General features: G+C 41.2%; 1 protein-coding gene across 1 annotated transcript; it reads left to right on the top strand.

Annotated features, from left to right (window-relative positions):
* The first annotated feature begins 695 nt into the window (after window positions 1-695).
* On the top strand, window positions 696-19,213 carry LOC104696599 (serine/threonine-protein phosphatase 4 regulatory subunit 3B-like). The gene is given in 12 exon segments (XM_039570107.1): window positions 696-990; window positions 993-1,252; window positions 2,506-2,583; window positions 2,788-2,901; window positions 3,645-3,761; window positions 3,956-4,087; window positions 4,760-4,835; window positions 5,266-5,424; window positions 6,111-6,281; window positions 6,627-6,762; window positions 7,203-7,371; window positions 19,013-19,213. Coding segments are annotated over 12 exon segments (1,908 nt in total).
* The last annotated feature ends 688 nt before the right edge of the window (window positions 19,214-19,901 follow it).

Genomic DNA, 19,901 nt, shown 5'->3' with positions numbered 1-19,901 from the left:
TCACTTCTGAAAAGCCAATAGCCCTCAGCTGCAGTGCTCCAGTTGGGGAAGTGTCCCAGCATGTTTCCATGATGACAGTTTGATCATAGTTAGGTTTGGAAGGGACCTAAAAGTTCATCTGGTTCCAATGCCCCTGCCATAGGCAGGGATACCTTCCACTAGACCAGGTGGCTCAAAGCCCTATCCAGCCTGGCCTTCAACACTTCCAGGGATGGGGCAGCCACAACCTCTCTGGGCAACCTATGCCAGTGACTCAAAACTCTTATAGTCCAGCATTTCTTCCTAATATCTAATAAAAACAGCTTAAGGCCATTTTCCCTCTTCCCTTCCTGCCCTTGGGAAGAGGCCCTCTCCAGCCTTCTTATAGGCCTCCAGCAGGTACTGGAAGGGTTTCTAGAAGTTCTAAAAGGTCAACAACAAACAACAGCCATTGGTCATTTACCATGACCTTTGACAGTCATGAGCCCAGCATTCTGGAGTCCGGGAGTTAGAAGGACAGACCAATCAGAATGCTCTGATCCAGGTGACATCATAATGACTGAAGAACACCTGAGGCAGTTGGAGGGGCAGAGCAGCAGAAGGACAGTGCAGAGTGGGCTGCTGTCTTGCTTCCCTCTTGCCCCCTTTGGATATTGGTGTCATTCTGCAGAAGTCACCCAGGATCTTCTTGAGTCAGAAGAGGGACACCTAAAGAAATGGGTAGAATTAGTCATTTGATGGACCTTCCTACCTGTGAACTCCATAGACTTGGAGAGATTGCAGACTTAGTGACCTCTGTTCACCTCTCACGTGTCCATAAGGAAAAGCTAGCGCTGGCCTTGAAGAATGGAGACTATATTCCAAAGCTCCTACAGCTTTTCCAAGTCTGTGAGAATGCAAAGAACACTGAAGGCTTGCATCTTCTGTTTGACATTGTGAGAGGAATTTTGTACCTGGACAAAGCCATTCTGTTTGAGTTGATGTTTTCTGACCAGTGTATTCTGGGTGTTGTCGATGCCTTGAGTATGATCCATGTTTGGCTCAGCCAGGATGGCACAGGGAATTCTTGACCAAAACAGCGAAGCTTCAGGAGGTTATTCCTGTCAGAGACTGGATTTTGCCTGGACTCAGGCAAAAAATCTGCCAGACATCCAGGGCACAGTACATTCAGGCCATCATCTTGCCTAATCCATCCGATTTTGAAGAGGGTTTTCTTTCTACCCTCAATTCCTTCATCAGCTCCAGCAAAGAGGAGATTTTACACGGGTTGCAGGTAAGTGGTTTTTAATGTGGCTTAGATGGGATCTGTAGAGATCCCTCTGGCTGTAGTTTGGAAATGATTTACAGCTAGTGAACACTGTATAAGTTAATCACAAGCACTTTCATTTGCACAATGTTTTGAATGCTCTCCCTTCTTTCTGATCCCTTGGATTTTGTATTTTTGAAATGATAAATTTCAGGTGAGTATCTTAATACTTTTTATGGGCTGTAACAAGATAAAGTCCTTCTCTTTGATTGCCAAGCAAACCTTTGGAGCTAGTTTTGTAGAAGTATTTAAGGAACATGCATCTTCTGGTATTTTGTTTCAGGGACGTTTATTACACTGTTTTCCAAGTAAAGGGGTGCAGAGAAATGGGTGGAGAGAGATGGCAGAAAGTGCCAAAACACTTGAGAGATGATGATGTTCCTAGGTTTTTTGGAGTCTGAAGCATGAAATGCTTTACAAGAAGTGAAGTGTTGTCCTATATATCCTTAAATATCCCATAGCAGTAGGCGATGTGAATCTGAAAAGCAAATAATAGTCACAAAAGTTTCCCATCTTGGCAAAGCAGAATGCCTGCATGTGGGAGAGCTGGTTTTTCTGTGAGTAAGATTCAGGAGAATGTGGCTGCAGCCAACTTGTACCCTGTCCCCTTGCAGAGGTGGACTGAAAAGATGCTTTGCAATGCTGCAGATCCAAAAGAGGGAAACTGATCCCCACGGGATGTTCACAGTGTAGTATGAACAGTGCAGGTACAGTAGGGTCAAAGTTTTCTCTTGGTTAGCACTTTTTACGTCAGAAGTGTACCAGTTGCTTCCCTGGAAGAAGTGCAAAGTGCAGCGAGGGAGTCTGAAACAAATTAGCACTGTCCTTTTCTCTCCTTTTGATGTGGATGTGGGTGTGGCAAATCCCACAGGGAGTCCGTGGGATGGGCAGAACTGCAAAGCATAGGGGTGGCAGGCAGAGAAAGAAAGGAAATGTCACACTCCGTAGAGACGAATTTAGGGATCAGCTTTAGGGATCATCCCCTGTGTCCAACTTCACCTGTGGCTCTGGTGTCCTGGAGCTATTTCGCCTGCACAAAAGGAGTGCTGAAAGACTGGAAATGATCCTGCTGGAAGTGTACTCTAGCATTTACCTTCCTTGTGATAAAAATAATGGCAGTGTAGAAAGTTTGACTTTGTGCAATGTGGGATCCTAGAAAGATCATGTTTTCACTTTCCAGAGGCACTGTGTAATTTGCGTTCTTTTTGTGTGCTCCACAGAAAGATGAGGAATTTTTGCCTGAAGTTTTTGCACAATTAACAAATGAAGCTACAGCTGGCAAGCAAAGATGTGAATTGGTAAGTCAGTAGTCTTAGTGGTTCCTCAAAGGCTTTAAATAAGAGGGATGGAGTAGAAAGTGAAACTGTTCTGAGAGTTCTGCAGTCTTAGAAGTACTTCTGGAGAATCAGCCAGGACACACCCTGGTACAAATTGTAACTGTTCCCTCCTTTCAGAGAGTTTTCTGACTCATATGTACCAAATGGTTTTTCCCCGTGCACCAGATAAGGTTTTTCAAGGAATTCTGTGCCTTTTCTTTCACGTTACCTGATGAAAGAGATGAATTGCTTCAAACTTTGGCAAAGTTGGGAATTCTCCCAACTCTTGAAATGTTAATGGTAAGTGAAAACTTAGAACTGGTTTTAATAAAACTAGAAAAGCCCACAGCCATATAGCCTTTTTTTTTCTATTTGCTGAGCACCTTTGTGTAAATCTGATTGGAGAGCTTTGCTCTGCTGAGAGTGGAAGTTTCTGGTAATGCTCAGAATCCAGAAACTGCCCACAGTTCTACTCTGGAGCAGCCTGCCTTGACTGCTCTTACTATTTTTACTTTTCATGATGCAGAAGTCTGAGGGCAGTGAAGTCCTTGTGACAAGGTAGTCAAAAGGTAAAAGAGATTTTTTCATGTGGCAGCTTGATTTTTGGTTTTTTATCCAAGAAAATCACAACCTTTAAGGAAAGGTCTGAATTCTTGTTGCCTGTAAATGGGCACAGAAACTATTGTACACCTTGATTTGTACAGTTGGTCCTTTAGTACAAAATTAATAAATTGTGGATAGCAGGTATAGAATATCAATAAAGTCTTAGATATTCAAGCAAGTAGGATGTTGTGAATGTTTCCAGCCTAAGTTAGGGCTCTCACATTCACAGAGAGCCTTGTGTCTTTTCTAAAGGAGGAAAATAGTAGGGACAGGATTTCCCTGGTTCCTTGTTGTTTTTCTGTAACCATATTATTGTGTTTCTCATGAAAATTTTTGCAACGAAACATTCTCCAGTCTTCGCCTCTTATTTGCAGCTTAACGTGATAATAAATACCAAACTTGATTTACTTTAACAAAATAATCTCCTTTTTTTTTGTGAGGGAATGGATGATCTGCAAGTTAGATCTGCCACTACAGATATATTGTCTTATCTAGTAGAATTTAGTCCAGCCATGGTCCAAGAATTTGTAATGCAAGAGGCCCATCAGAGTGAGAACGTAAGTAAAAGTGGTTTGGAGTTTATTGAATATACCAGTTTTAGAGCAAACAGGAAAGTAACCAGCCAAATAAAGTCTCAATTTCTGTGTTTTGTTTTAATTTTTATTTTTAAAATTTGCAGAAAGTGGGGAAGTCTTTCCATTCTTATGAGCAATTATTTTGTGTTTTCTTTGTTTGGGTTTTTTTTTTGCAGGATACCCAACTCATCATTGAGGTCATTAAGCAGATGATCTGTAGTCCCGACCCTGAATTTGGAGGAGATAATCAGTTAATGGAGATTTTGTGTGCTCTGATCAATCCAGAGAAAATGCTGTCCACAGCTAGTGTAAGAGAATATGAATGGCAGAAGACATGATACTGTCTTGGAAAACTTAAAAGCCTGATACTCTCTATTGCTATTATTGTGGGCAGAGGATAAAAAATTAGAGGGTGTTTTTATTGAGTGGAGTGTGGTCTGATAGCGACTTTAAAGAAGCAAAATATAAGCTAGTTTTGCTAATGAAAGGTATATGTCTGGGGCATCGTGCAGGTATTAAACCATGCAGTCCCATGTGTCAGTGCCATAGCACTGTCTGACCATAGCTCACTCTATCTGGATGATAAATCCTGGAAGATTTTAATACATTGTAATATACCAGAATACCTGTAAAATGGTTTGCAGGTTGTTCTGGGCAAAAGTAACTGCATTTCAGAATGGTTTAAGGACACTTTGTCAAGCACTTTGAGTCACTGATGTTTTTTCCAGTATATATTTGCATCCATGCTGGGGATTCCTTTAATGATAGCTAGGTTGGTTGGATGTCTCACAAATTTTTTCCGAAATAAAGAAATTGATCTTGTGTGAAGACAGTGCTGCAGGCCCAAAGAACTCAGTAGAATTCTTTGTAGGCTGTTTCTTCTGTTACTACTCTTTTTTATTTAAAAGGTTATATGTAAATGCCAGTGTTTAATGAAGTTATTTTTGTTTTAGAATTTAGAAATATTTTAATTTCTCGAGATCTTCGACGATCGTTACATTCATGTTCTTACTGCGCTGCTTCTGGCTGATACATCAGAAGAATGGTATGAAATAGGTAATGACAATTTTAATTTTTTTTCCTTTGAAGGGCCTTACAATCCTGGTAACAGCAATAGACTTCTGATGCGTGCTGGGAATATACTTGCTGCAAGCTGCTGTTCTAACAGGGATTCTGTGGGCAGTTTTCATTTCTTGGAGCTGTGAATGCTGATGTATCTTCATAGTGTACTTTGTAAAGATGCACTTCCTTCATGTATATTGAGAATCATGTTGTAGTTTTACTAGTCTAATTTTAAAGAATATTTACTGTAAAGCCACAGTTGTGTTTGTTGTTTTTTTCTGACCCAATGTCCTAATTCCCAAAGCAATTCAGTAAAACAAAAATCCACTAAAAATATGTCAGGAACTGCAACAGCAACTTAGTGTGCACTGACAGTACATTATTTATTTTTTTGTACAACTTAAGGCATTAATTTTTCTTGTAGATAATTATCAAACAGCAGAAATACTTGCCTCAGTTTTGGAGCTGCTGTCTTTTTGTGTGGAATGGCACAAGTATCACATGAAGATTTACATTATCAACAAAGATCTGCTAAGAAGAACACTGGTCTTGATGAAATCCAAACACAAATTTCTGGCCTTGTGTGAGTATGGAGATGCTGTGATTTCCTTCTTCAAGGCTTTGCCTGTCCTGTGTGGAAGGTGTACCAGTACCAATGTACAGCTGAACTCAGAATTCCTGTTCATTTGCTGTGTTTTACTGGCTACAGTCAAGTAATTTGGAAAAAAAAAGAGGTAGCAGCTGTCTGTAAGCACAGACCAATGCAGTTTCTGGTGGGAGGAGGATTGTTGTCTCTTTCAAAGTCTAAAGGGATTCTTTCAAGTCTTCATGACAGGATCCTTTGTAATCAGATTTCTTGCCTCATTTCACTGGAAATTGTGTCCTTTCTTAATAATGTCCTAAATCTGGTTCTTCTTATGGAGAGTGAATGAAATTCTGTCAGCCAGGATCTTTAAGGACTCAGGGCTGGTTCTGGGAGGGGAACAAGGGAAAAAGCATAGGACAGAGTTAATAGTTTTACTCCATGCATGCTGGAAGTGTATTGCTGCTGGACTTGAGAAAGAAATCCATGGCTCCTGATGACCTTCAAATACCCAGGAAAGTCCAAGAAGGAAAGAAAGGTGACCTGTCAACAAATGCTGCTTCTGCACTTTGGGGGTGCATCTTCCTCTCAGGATAACACTAACACCAGGTTTTTCAATTCTTCCACAAGAAGATGAGAGCCCTGGCATGTGGTTGTTGAATGCTTGAATGTCTTTCTTCACACAGGTGCTCTTCACTTTATGAGGAGAATAATTGGCCTGAAAGATGAACTTTATAACCGTTACATCACTCTGGGAAACCTGTTTGAACCAGTTGTAAATGCTGTGCTGGATAACAGGAATAGGTGCAACCTGCTCAAGTCTGCCTTGACGGAGCTGTTTGAATTCAATCCAAATGGTAAGTTCAGCAACAGCCTCAGCACTAACACATCCATGACCTCGCAGGGAAAGAGACAAAAGGCAGATTTCCAAGATAGCAAACACCCTGTTTTAGTGGAAGGGTCACAAACAGAACTGGGATGTTGCTGAGTCTATTGTCCCTTTCTAAGGGAAGTTTAATAATTCTTTCTAGATCTCAGCTCTTTTCTAAGAATAAATCTGATTGCTTCCCATCTGTTCTTGACAAGAATATTTTGGCTCTGGACAAGGAATCAGTTACTTTCCAAAATAAAGTTAAAAGCTTTCTGATTTTCTGCATGTGAACATTTGAGACTGAAACCCTGATTTGTTCTTATTCAGGAAGACATTCAGTTCCTTATTGCACATGTAGTTGAGAACTTCTCTGATGCACTGGAATCTGTCAAATACATTCATACATTCCAGGGACTGAAGACAAAATATGAGCACGAAAAAGACCAGCAAAATGAGAAACTGAGCTGGTATGGCCCAGTTTCTGTCTTATGAGGCTGCCAGTGACTGCCATTCTGCAGGTCTGCTGGTTGGTTTTTAATTTCCCAGAGAGCAGCAGAAGCAGGTGTCTGGGATTGGGGTTTGGTTTCATTCTTGCTGAAAACTTCTTGGGTTAGAGCAAATACCCATCTACCTTTCTTTGAGTAGAGCTGATGTGGTCAGTAGATCAAATGTTCTGTTCAGCTTATGAAGAGCAGAATCTTGCTCTGTCCTTTTTAATTAGGATTCAGTCTACCTCATTATCACCTGGGTATTGGTGAAGCTTATGGTTAGGATGGAAGCAGGGATGGAGCTGGATTGCCTTCTCCAACACGCTTAATTAATTCTAAAGCTTTGGAAGCCATTTCTGACCTGGCTGAGTCTGAAACATCAGGCAAAGCTTTAATCACTTGTCCTATATCTCTTGCAGTGTCATATTGCCTGGTGAGACATTTGTCAAAGAAGCAGTAGTCTTACAGGTGGATGAAGATCTGCGGTTCAGTGAAGGTGAAGAGAAGGCACCTCCAATGTCACCAGCAAGCTCCAATGGCTCCTATCCAACTTACACAACCCTGACCACAGTGGTGACAGCCCCCAAGGTGGGAGAGAACTTGTATGGAAGCTCATGTCCTCACGTAGCACAGCAGAGCAGCTTCGTGGGGCTTCACCATGTGTAATGCAGCACAGTCAGCAATAGCCTTGTACAGGGTATCTTAGTTAGGGATATAGTCACCCAAATCCCTGTCAAGTGAAACCCTGACTAGTTTGGGGTAAGGTTTAAGGAGGATAAGGTGGGACTGGAGTCTGTTGCTAATCTGGTGGGCACAGGTTAATTTTGCCTCTTCTGCATGATTGAATTGTTGCTACTCCTTGGCTTTCTTCCCTGCCCTGCTGGTGCCCTGTGTATGTGATATACAGATGGGATTGCATTTTTTGGATTCTATTCCCCATCAGGGAATTAGTAAGTGTTTTCAAGCAGATAAAATGCAGGAAGTGATTAATCTTTTTTGCCTTTTACAGCTGAGCATTATTTGAATCTTAGCTTCTGAGCAGCTACAGGAAAGTGTGGCAAGAATTTTACTGCCCTCTCCTAAGATTTGGGGGCAAAACAGATGTGCAGTGTGTATTTTTTCAATGTGAGAATTTAATTTTTTTACCTTTTTCTAATGGGCAGAGAGGTCTATTTGAAGTATTTGGTTATCCTGAGGATGAAGATGATGAGACATCTCCAAAGAAAAGAGGTCGTCATCTGGGTTCCTAAAGGAAACTGAAATTTTTAAATAAGAACTTTTATTGTGGGGTTCCAGTGCTGCAACTGTTTAATGTTAAAATACAGAACCAGCTGCAATCCATCACATAGATCTATCTTGTGATATATGTTATTATATAATAATAATGTAATGTAGCAGTAATATGTTTGTAATATAATATAATACAATATAAGTAATATAATTAATATTCTGCAACATAGTAGTAATATATAGTAACACATGTTAGGTCAATTTCTCCTGGAATAGTTTAATGTGAAGCCATTTCTATGTTTTCGAGATTTAGTTAGTAGTTAGTTTAGAGTCATAGTTAGTTTTAATTAATTGCTCTTGTTTGGGAAAAAAACCCCTGCTTTCTGTATAGATATGTAAGATAGTTTGCTCCATCAAACAAGTTTATTTTGTATTAAAGATCTCAATGTACTTGTTTTACACCATTTGTAAATATGTGGCAATATTAACGCTCAGCTGTAAAATTCAGGAATTAAAACTGGACTCTGTAATTTCATAAGATGTATTATTTGTAAGTACTATTTTAATAAAAAGTTACATGAAACCTGACTGGCTGGGTTTGCTTCTTTTCCTGACAGTTACTGTTGCAGTCAGTGATGTCACACTGTGTACAAAGGGTAACCCCACTCTTGGCTTCACTTTCAATCTGTCAAGGCTAAGCCAGTACAGGGTTTTAAAAAGATTTCTACTCTTGAAACTGAATTGCAGGTGACATCTCAAACTTTGCAATTAAAGCAATTATTTTTGCTTAAAGTTGCATTATTTTAGCAGATTTCAGTATTTGCTTGTACTCGATAGGCTCTCAAGAGGCTGAGGCCAATGATTGAGCAACTCTCTGCACTGCAGGGGTGCTCAACAGCCTTGCTGCTGAATGTATCAGTGAGTTTCCAGCAATCTGGAAAGTCAATATCCATGTAATTTGAAATACTGATATATAAAGTACTGAGTTGCTTGTCTGAAAGGTGAAGCTAAGTGTAAAATTAGAAAACAAATCCCTTTGTTTAGTGATGGTATAATTTATTCTCAAAATAGCCATCTTTTATTGGGGTCTGTGATGAGCTTCTCAAAACCACTGCTTCCTTCCAGCTTCTTCTTTGCCTTTGAACTGAAAGACACCCTGAATCAGGGACTAACAGCCAGCTCAAGATCCTCCAGCAGTGCACTTTCTTCCTATTCTGTGCTTCCAACTCTCCCACTGACTTGGTTTTTCCATTGAGGCAACTTGGCAGGTGATGGCAGCACCCACCCTTCCGAGTGCCTTGTCCTTCTAAAATGTATCAGCATCATGTCACTTCTGTTCCCTTGGCTGAGGGATACAGAGGAAGGATTTCATAATTTGAAAACTCCCAAAGAGGAATGAAAGAGCAAATTTTTTACTTTTATAAAATAAGACTTTTCAATAGACAAATGTTTTCTTCCATTCAGCTGGGGGGAAAACAAATCCCTGAGAGTGATGGAAGCCTAAACAGTAGGTCACAGATTAGGAGCAGAACAGCATTTTAGCCATTCATTGGTTATGTTATGGTTATCACAGACGTAGCATTTATTCTATTAAGCTGCAGCAATCCCCATTAATGTGACACTTCATCTTGCATCAGGAAAATGGGGTTTTCCAAAAACATTCCACATCTATCTAAACCACTTCTGTTGAAGGTCTGCTAATGCCATGTGCTTGAGAAAACTTACTTGAAGGTTTTATACTTTTGTCATCTTGGCTGGGTATGAAATGAGAAAAGAAAATAAGAAGCAATGAGCTGCACTGTCAACCCAAATCACTTCAGCAGAAATCTTTAGTATATTAGTCAGAGCACTTTATTTAGAAACCCATAACAGAAATTCATTTTTTATTTAACAGGACAGAAGAAACTTTCAGCTCCCAGATCTTATGGATCAGGGGGAAATTTAATTATTATTTCTAGAATAGCTCGTTATACAATTTTTTTAATCACTTATTCTTAAGGTTTCTGTGAGGGACTGCCCTCTTGACTTCTCAGGGCTGATAATTACTGTGTCTGGAGAGAGGGGATAAAGAAATCAGGTAAGATTATCCCTGAAATGAGGTGGAGTGCTGCAGGGCGGGAGTGAAATGCAAAATTAGGAAAATTGAAAATGGATAAAATTTAGTTGAGACATTTTATGCTTAAAATAAATTTATATTAAAAAAAAAAAACAAAACCAACCAACCAAACCCCACCAAACTAGAATAAATGTAACAACTGTATGATGGCTCTTGACCAAGGCTGGATTTTTAATGGTAGTCTAGACTTTAAAAGATTTGAGTTTTATACTTCAAATGTGTGTGAACAGATGTCACCTTCCCTGCCACAGAAACAGGGAAATTTAGAGCTCAGTTAAGAGAGAGTGCAGGAGCCATGAAATCATGAGTTCAAAGTGCTTCTCTGAATTATCTGTCTATTTATGAAGAACTCTCTGTTACAGAAATCTCTCTGCATGGAAAGTAAACCAGGTTACAAATACTTTTTGAGGCTATTTAGATATAGCTCATGTTGGTGACTGTACTATTCCAAATTAGAGAAATGCAAAAGGATCAACATTTCTCTAAACAAGATTAATGTGCAACCCTTACACTGTTTGCATTTCTTGTCTCCAGGAAGCAGGAAAAATCTGGGTGGTTTTACCTCTAAAGGTTCTATGTAAAAGTGGACATAAAAGTTTGTACTTGTGCAAGTGGAGGTTCAAGAATAGGATAAATACATAGCTCTTCCATGTCTTCCAGCTAGCTGTGGGATCAGGAGGGCTTGTATTGGCTGACTCTCATGTATGTGCTAAACACTGCTACAAGAAGTACGTGCAGCTTGCAGACTGCTCACCACATAAAGCTATTTATTTTCTAGAGCCTTCTCTCTACTGACAGCTTATATTCAACATTTAGGAGAGACTAAATCATGAAGCTGTGTTTATGGAGAAAAAATGTAGTTTCATCCTCTGAAGCTGTTACATAAGGTAATTCCCTTTTTCAGGAATTTGCTACAGATGTATTTCTGGTGTGCTTTGACAACCTGAGAGTTAATACGCATTTTAAAGCAACCCTGGTGTTCTCTCTCTTCCTGTCTTTCTGGTGGTCACAGATAACAAAGGCATTGAGTATCATTCTGTGCCATATCGCCATGCTTCTATCACAGATAGCTCTTTTTTGTTTGATTTCTGGTTTCTGTCATTACCATCTAGTGAAATAAAACACAGGATCAACATGAATGACAGAGAGAGATGTCAGAAAAGCTATTAATAGTGATTATACAATTTATATGCTTTTTGTGCCCTGAAAGTATTCAAAGCGTTAGTTTCCTCAAATGCCCAAGCCAAATTGGATTGTTTTTTTCTTTTTTTGTTTATTTCCTAATTTTCTGTTGTATCTTAATGTTTGTCATCCTCCTCCTTCTATACTCTGGAAGATGCCCACAGCTGCCTATACCTTTCTTCATCTTTACACCAAGTACCATATTCTGCTGCAGTGTCCCCACCTATTAAAGGAGGAGAATGACCCCACCATAAGAAGTCACGGGAAAGTCATAGGGAAAAAAACGTGTGTGAGCTTAGAGTTCCATTAAGATGATGATGGATGATGCTCAGAAATGGAGAAAAAGTAATAGTGGAGGAAGAAAAAGGAAATAACTGGAGGGTGTCTTGTGGCAGGAGGTTTTTTAGAGTGCCAAGAAATGGGTGGAGTATGTCCGTGTGGTCTGCCTTTATTAATCTTGCAGGCTGAGCAGTTCTGAGGAAAAGTGATTGCCTGATAGATATTTGCCATGACATCAGTGGGGTAAGGTTACAAACAGTTGAGCTCGTTTAACAAGACAAATATGAGAAATCAAGGAGGCAGGGAAGCAAGCCAGAGGGCCATCCTTTGGTTCTTGAGGCAGCAGCACAGTGGTTGCAAATAGTGCTCAGCTTTTCATTCCTAGAGGACATAACTCAGATGACATTCACTGAGGCTGAAGAGCACAAATAAGACGGACTCCAGAACTCAGGGAACATGCAGGAATGTAACTCCACTGCATGTCAGCCCTTGGAGGTATTAGCCACATAGTCTGGATTTTCCAGATTACTTCAGTCTGCTCAGCTCAGAGCAGCCAGACAGACATCCTAGCTGGTGCAATCCCATGTAACTAGATTGGAAGATGCTCCTGGGATTGAGATGCCAGTCCATATAAAATCACATGGAGCCGCTTTTATTATTCTCAGCTCTGCTCTTTCATAGAAGGCCAGGACACGCCCCACTATGGAATAAGTCTCCAACACCTTACATCAGTAATTCCATGTTTGTGTCCCTGCCTGCTGGCAATATGCTGCACTCAGGTGCTCAGCTTGACAAGCCTCTTCGCTGCTGTCAGGTGATGCTTTTGCAGTGAGCATGTGGGCTCTCTTGGTACTACACATTGCTCATTTAACTCTCCACTGACTGGAAAAGCAGCTGATTTTAAAAGATCAGATTAAGGAAGATTTATGGTATTTTTCAGTATCATTACTTTCAATGTATATAAATAATTATATCAGATATATGAGGTAGATTATCTCAGATATGTGAGATTTCTTTCTTGGCAGATCAGTAAGGCAAAAAGCAACACTTCATTGATTAATAGTTCTTCTCCCTCTGCTTCCTTACTAGATTAGAAACCTACAAAAATACTTTGCTACAGATTATTGTATTTACTTTCTTTTGATTTCTTTTCTTTATCTTCCTGGTTTGATCAGAAGATTGAGCTGAAAAAGATCAGTCATTTGATACATAATACTACACCAAGGTACACCTAGATAGATGTCTGCTACTACTGCTTCTTCACCAAATTACTTTATCTTCAATCCTGATTTAATTCTCAAGGAATGGTTTCATTTTGCAAGTGTAGATGCTTAGATTCAGGAAATTCCATTCACATATTCTGATTCTTGTATAATTCTCTGTTGCACTTTTGCTAGCTACTTCCTTTTGAGTCTTCCTCATTTAACATCTTCAGATATTAAAGAGAGTAGAAAGAGAGCTTCTAGCCTCACCAGAATATCATGTATGGAACTGTATTTTGAAGGGTTATTTTGGTCACTGAATCTTTCTATACTTAAATCACCATTTTGTCTGGGGGAATCTCTCCTAAAATGTTGAATTGTAAGCTGCTCACTCTGTTGAAATATAGTCAAGTCACATCATTGTGATGTAAAGAATTGCTGTAATCATGTTTTAAAAGTGTGGAAATAAAGCCCACACAGACAAATAGCAACAGATGCAAACTCTGCTCAGGAGTAATAAAACAGAAGGTATTAAATGCCTTGAGTTCATGAAAACTTCACAGGAGATGCTTCTGCTCTTGTTTGGAGCTCAGCCCTGCCAGTAGAAATGCTGGATACTTAAGGGAAAAGATCTTTGTAATCCCGTAATGAGAAACTGTGCGGGATTTGCCAAGAGGCAAGAGTTTGCTATTAAGCAAATCCTGCACTGAGATTCAGCAATTTGTTATATTCCAAGGGTGCCAGAGATGGTGAGCCTGAAGAGGTGTATCCATATGCAGTCACAGGTGTCTGAGTCTTTGCCCTCACACAGCTTCTCAGTGCTGGGGTGCACTGTTGATGTGTTGATGCTGACCTGTTGTTTCACAAGTATTCCATATATCATAATCCATGATATTTCAGTGGTGCAGTTCCTGCCCTTGGGTCTTGTTCTGCAATGTGTTTTAAGGACTGGATTTGAAATTTTATTTTTCAGTGCAGGGCGGAAGGACAGTTTTCATGTATTTATCAAAAGTGGAAACTGTCCAAATTAGACATGGAAGTCAAGAGGAAAAAATCCTTTCCAGTGTATCAAATGGCTTCAAACTTCTCAAGATTGAGTTCTCTGCTCCTTCAGTTTAGCAAAACCAGTTCTCTCTGCAAAATTTGCTCTGAAGGCTGTGTTAGCTCCTGAGTTAATTAAATCTGAGCTAATTAACTCAGAGTCAATTACCATGCCAAATACATGCTCCTGTGGCTGTACAGGTACAGAGATGCTACCAAACTCGGGTATATTTACTTCCACTACGGCACGGTGGACGCATCCAGTAAGTTTATCATAGTCTTAACCCTCTCTTTTAGATGCTAAATTGATTCAGTTTCCCCTGTTTCACATTGTAAAGCTCTCTGGAATCTGGAGACATTTTCTTAACTTCCTTCTGAAACCTTCCCAAGGCTACAGTGGCATGAACACTAGACCTATTGTCTACACACAGGTAATAACTCTCTATTGCAATCTTGACAGCCACCTACTTGTACAAGGGGATTGATGATGGGAAGAGGTTAATGAGGAGAAAAGGTGGAAAATATTGTCATAATTGCTTTGTACATTATGCAGAAGTTTTTAAAAGGGGGAAATGACAGATTTTTTTTATTATTTTGACCTAAAATACTATAAAATATTATAAGGAAGATGAGTACTACTGTGACATTTTTTGTTTATTTGAAAAGATTAATTATTCTTGAATGCCTTGATGGTAAGTTTTCAGTCAGCTCTGACTATTGATCAAATGGCTGAAAGCCAACAGTTATTTACTACCCAAGTGTTACTTAGGCAGACAATCAAGGGCATTATCCTAGTTATACAATGATTATTTTGGAAGAAGAATGTACCATTTGAAACCATAAATAATGCACTTCACCATCTTAGCATTGTGAAGGGGGGCACTGGCGCTTGGTAAATTGGTAATTTCTGAGAAATTGCTTTGTGGAGATTTTCAAAGATGCCATCATGTGTTGGGGAAGATGAAACAGGAAAGCCTTATAAATATGATTGCCTGACAAAGAGCCTGATCCCCCCATCTTCAGACATTTCTTAAACAACAAAAAAGCAAAACTAAAAGAGCACCCCCCAGTTTTAATTAAGAATCTAGAATCAGGAAAAATAGAAGGACCATACAATCTTATAACATGGGGGAAGGGGTTTGCGTGTGTTTCCACAGGTGGAGAGCTCAAGTGGGTTCCAGCAAAAAACGTGAAGCCATACCACACATCAAAGCCTGCCGACGCCTCCACACCAGCCAGTGACCCTGCAAGTGGAAGCCAGGAAGCAAGCACCCAAACCTGAAGTGTGCAGAATCACCAGAAGAAAGCGATCTGCCAAAAACAGCTCAAGAAAATAATGGAGTTTTCTCATCTGCGCGTGCATGTTGCTTTTATTCTTATGTTTTAGCTTTTGTAGTGACGCTTTACCTGTAAATCAACCAAAGACAAATGTCTGGGTTGCTTTAGCCAAATCTGCAGGCTCCGATACCATCTGTCTATCTGACACAAGCCCTGACAAACCTTTTTCAACCTGTTTAGTTGGAATACCTTTACCAGAAGGTTTTGATAATGTTACTCTTGATAAGTACTGGCCATACGACGATCATCAAGTATCTCCAACTACCAGCCATAAACCAAACTTATATTGATAATTCTAAAATTGATAAATCTGACCTTCAAGAGCTAGAAATCCTAGGCTCGTTAACTATGGATACCTGCTATTTCTTTCACTTTCTAGGAGAAAACGGTCCTCATTTAAACGTTACCCCATATCACCCAGCTTATAGCAATGTAACTTCTTGGTGCAACCAAGCTAAGCTTCTTATATATGACGAACCTCATGCAGATCGTTTTAACAAACTTCCTATTCGATTCCCTAGAGGAATTTGGCTCATCTGTGGAGACAGAGCCTGGCAAGGTATACCTTCAAAAATAGATGGTGGCCCTTGTGCTCTGGGACAACTTACAATTATTGCTCCCAGTGTCAAAGAAGTAATCAAAAAGAAAAACAGAAAGATTAGATCTTCCTGGGGACATCAGTATGAGAGCGACTGTGATAGTGACTTTCACCCTTGGAACTCTGAAAAATCAATTGTTGCGAGCATTTTTCTTCCTCAGTTAAGTTCCTCAATTGCATTAAAACAGTTAAACAAGTTGGGATGTTGGCTCAGCAAGGAGGTAAATGCCACCTCTACTATGATCAGTGACTTGTTAACCGATGAAGAGGCAGTCAGACATGCCACTTTACAAAATAGAGCTGCCATTGATTATCTTTTATTAGCACATGGGCATGGCTGTGAAGATTTTGAAGGATTATGCTGTATGAACTTATCCGATCATTCTGTTTCCATTCACAAACAGTTACAAAACCTAAGGGACCTAGCTAACCAAATTACAACAGATAACCCGTCTTGGCTAGACAGTTTGTTTGATGGTTGGAGCTTTGCACCTTGGCTAAGGGAACTCTGTAAAATAGGCTTGATTATTCTAGTAGTAATAATTATAGTTTTAGTAGCAGTACCTTGTATACTTCAGTGTGTGCAAAAAATGACGAGTAGGACTATGTCTAATATCTTAATTGTCATCGAAAGGGGGAGATGTTGGGGAAGATGAAACAGGAAAGCCTTATAAATATGATTGCCTGACAAAAGATTTTGGGAATATGAAAACTACAGGCAACATCGAAATGAAAGCCACTTTTGAAATACCAAGTCTTAGTTACTGAACAACTAGAAAACAATGGTATGGCCACTGAAGTAATCCCCTCTTGTATGAACAATACCCTCTGCTTGCAAGCAGGTCCAAGGGTCAGAGCAGACCCTACTAGCTCAGCAGAAGGGGTCCAAAGAGTAGTTTTTAGAAGTTAAGATGTAACACTCTATGGTAATATAAGAACTCTTATAGGCTGTATGTAAATGCTATAGGATTTGTATCTTGTATTAGATTGGTTAGTGACAATTAGAATATTCAGTACAGAAGATGATTTATTGTATTGTAACCAGGACTTCAGACACTTCTCATTCCTTTCCTTACTTCTACTTCCACTTCTACTCTTGCTCTTACACTCTCTCTCTCTCTCTCACCCGCTTACTCTCTTGCTTTCTTGGGCCTGCTCAGAGCTGAGTCTGGCAGCTCTGAGCAGTGCCCCTATACCCACGCCTTTTACAATAAACCGACTGTGTCCCAAGACCTGCCTATAGAGATCTCTCGTCTCCATCCGACCGTCATTAACCTACAATCATGGAGGCAGGTGTCTGGTTCCTGGAAGTCAGATGGCAAATGGATATTACTTAAGTTCTTCTGGATTGCTGCTTTTTTTCTGAAGACCACCACTGCTGCATGGTCTGTCATGTACTCTGGAGCAAAACAGGGGCTTGGAGTCAGAGCTGATGTTTGGACCTTCCCCTACATTTCCAGTGACAGACATTAGCAGCTTCTCTCTTGGCAGACTCATATCTGTCCTTTTTGTTTGAAGTAGCTCAGTGTAATGCTGGAGATGCCATTTATCCCTACAGATAGTCACTCACACCAGACCTGAGTTTTTAGTGTTGGACCTTCCACTTCTGAACTTAATGACTTCACCCAAGCAGTGCTATAGTAATGCATGGAGTGCCAACAGGGAGAATTTTAGTGTTGTGTTCACCTTAGGATCTGAAATGATGTCAAGTAATTTGGTCTGGAATCTATAGGTGTCTAGTGAGAAGAGTAAAATATCCAGCAACGATGGGTTAAGAGCTCTTAAATAAAACAGTGTAATATCATGTTTTAAAAGGCTATGTCTTAATGTACAGGAATATCAATTACATTGGCATATCCTGATTTTTTTTTCCTGAGCTTTAGTACTTGTTATATGTTACTTTGATTCTATTTAATTCTGAGCATTTGGTTGCCTGTATCCCTGGTGTCCTTTCAGCTTTCCTGAATATAAAAGTGGAGGTAACACTCAAGTTGATCACTTGGAATATGGACTTCAAGATGCAGATTTTTGACTTATTTATAAAAGTAAATACCTCTTCTTTACTTTGTCTGTTCTTCTTAAGGTACTAAACTCTCTTTCCCCCAGCTGAGATTTTCAGAATGTAAAAAAATCTCTTTACCTTTCCTAATATATGCAAAACTGACATTTGACCAGTAGCATTGTTTGGCCATGACATTTTTAGAGTAGACAAAAGCCATCCCTGTGATCACCAGCTCACTTATTTGTCTTGGCTTTTTCAGTTTGTGAGGTCCATGGCAAGGTCTGTAGCAAGACATGTCCCCCTGCCACAGGAGAGCTTATCTGTTGCTCGTTAGCTGATGAAATAACACAGGGCATCTCACTCTCACATAAGCCTCACATGAGCCTTGGTGAAATGACTCAGTCAAGACAGTTTGACTTGCAGTGAGTTATTTCAGCACCATGGAATTGATGCTTTCAGGTGACAGGAGCTGTGGAAGCACATGTAGAAAGAGAAGCTGGAATTTCTGACTGACAGACACTTCACTTTGTGGATGCTAAAAGGCAGGAGCAGAGGAATTTTCCAGCTGCTGAAGCATTTGCGAAGTTTTTCCTTTCTCATGGTTTAGCTGAGAAACAGAGAAAGACTGTTTGGTAAACTATCCACAGGTGCAGGTTGTTGTGAGAACAGTGGAATTGTTTTCAGTCTTGTGAGAATAATATTTTGAAATGGGTGGTTATACCGCTCAGCCACTCACTGTGGTGGGTGGCTAGCCAAGGGGCCAATCACGTAATTTCTTTATTGTGAACCACACTATAAAAGATGAGCTTTCCATTAAAGGAGCCTTAGCTCTGCTTCGGCCATATCATCGGACCTGCACTTATGTCGTGATTTTCGCCGTCTCTCTGGGGATAACAGTGACATCTGGTGACCCCTGACGTGTACTGCGACCGCAGCCTCTCAGAAGGTACGTGCCAGACTGTTGGGGCTCGTCCCCCCCGCCATGTGGCCCTGGGGGGGAGGCACGGGGTTTCCCTCGCCCCTGCTCAGCCTCGTTCCCCATTGGTTGGTTTGTGTTCCCCTGCGCGGGCAAGGACCCTCGGGTCCCGTGATTGAGCAGTTCCTCCACAGGTCCTCAGCCATGCGGATGGAGAAATAAACATCTTTCTGAAACATCTATCAAGAATCGGTCCATATATATTTCTTTTCCACGGGTCTCGTTGTCTGATACACGTGTTGCAGTACCCCCACTGTAACACCAGACCGCAACCAGACTTAGACAGTCTGGTGACACCGCATGTACTACAGCCGCAACCGGACTTAGAAGGTCTGGTGACCGACCGACGTGCACGTCTGGTAACAGCCGCATGTACCGCAACTGTGTCCCAGACGTAGGACGTCTGGTGTCCCAACCGACGGGTACCAAAGACATCTGGTGCTTGTCCGACGCCTATACAACCTAGACTTTAGAAGGTCTGGTGCCCTGCGACTGTACATCGGACTTTAGGAGACATGGGGCGTGCGCAGCGACTGCCTCACCAAAGCCGTGAGACAGAACCGTGGACTGCAAAGATGGGACATAAAGACGCGTATAAGGTACTCTCTGTCTTAAAATCTGTGACAGCACTCATGGGAGCTGATACTACTATTGCAGACGGAGGAAAAGGGGAAGGACTGCCTAACTCTGTGTCCTCAGGATGTCCTCTGATCACGGATGGAACGAACCGTCTTTTCTCTTTCGTTCCGGGAGATCACACCCCCTCCGGACCGGCGCAGCCCTCAGCTGCACCATTGCCTTCCTGGGGGGGGGGGGGGGGGGGGGGGGGGGGCTGGGGAGTCGCGGTGGCGGCGGTTTCGGCAGGATTCGCTGCTCCCTCGGTCGATCCGCCGCCGCCTGCTTGCCAGGTCGGTCCAGCACCCACCGCAGCTCTGAGCGCGGCACCAGCGGGCGCAGCGTCGCTGCCAGCCGCGTTACAGCTCCCTGTGCCGCTATTACAGGGACTGCCCAGGTCGGTTCTGGGCGCGGCCAGGCCGCCCCGGTCCCCCGCAGTCCCCTATCCCGTAAGTTTCAGTCCCGCGCAAGATTCCGTAGTGTTGGGCCCAGATGATCGGGACTCCCCGGCGCAAACGCAGTGGCGGCATGAGCCAAAT

Source organism: Corvus cornix, chromosome 3, assembly GCF_000738735.6.
Source record: "Corvus cornix cornix isolate S_Up_H32 chromosome 3, ASM73873v5, whole genome shotgun sequence".
Lineage (NCBI taxonomy): Eukaryota > Metazoa > Chordata > Aves > Passeriformes > Corvidae > Corvus > Corvus cornix.
Note: the sequence above shows the minus strand (reverse complement) of the source record. Positions and strands in the feature narration are given on the sequence as shown.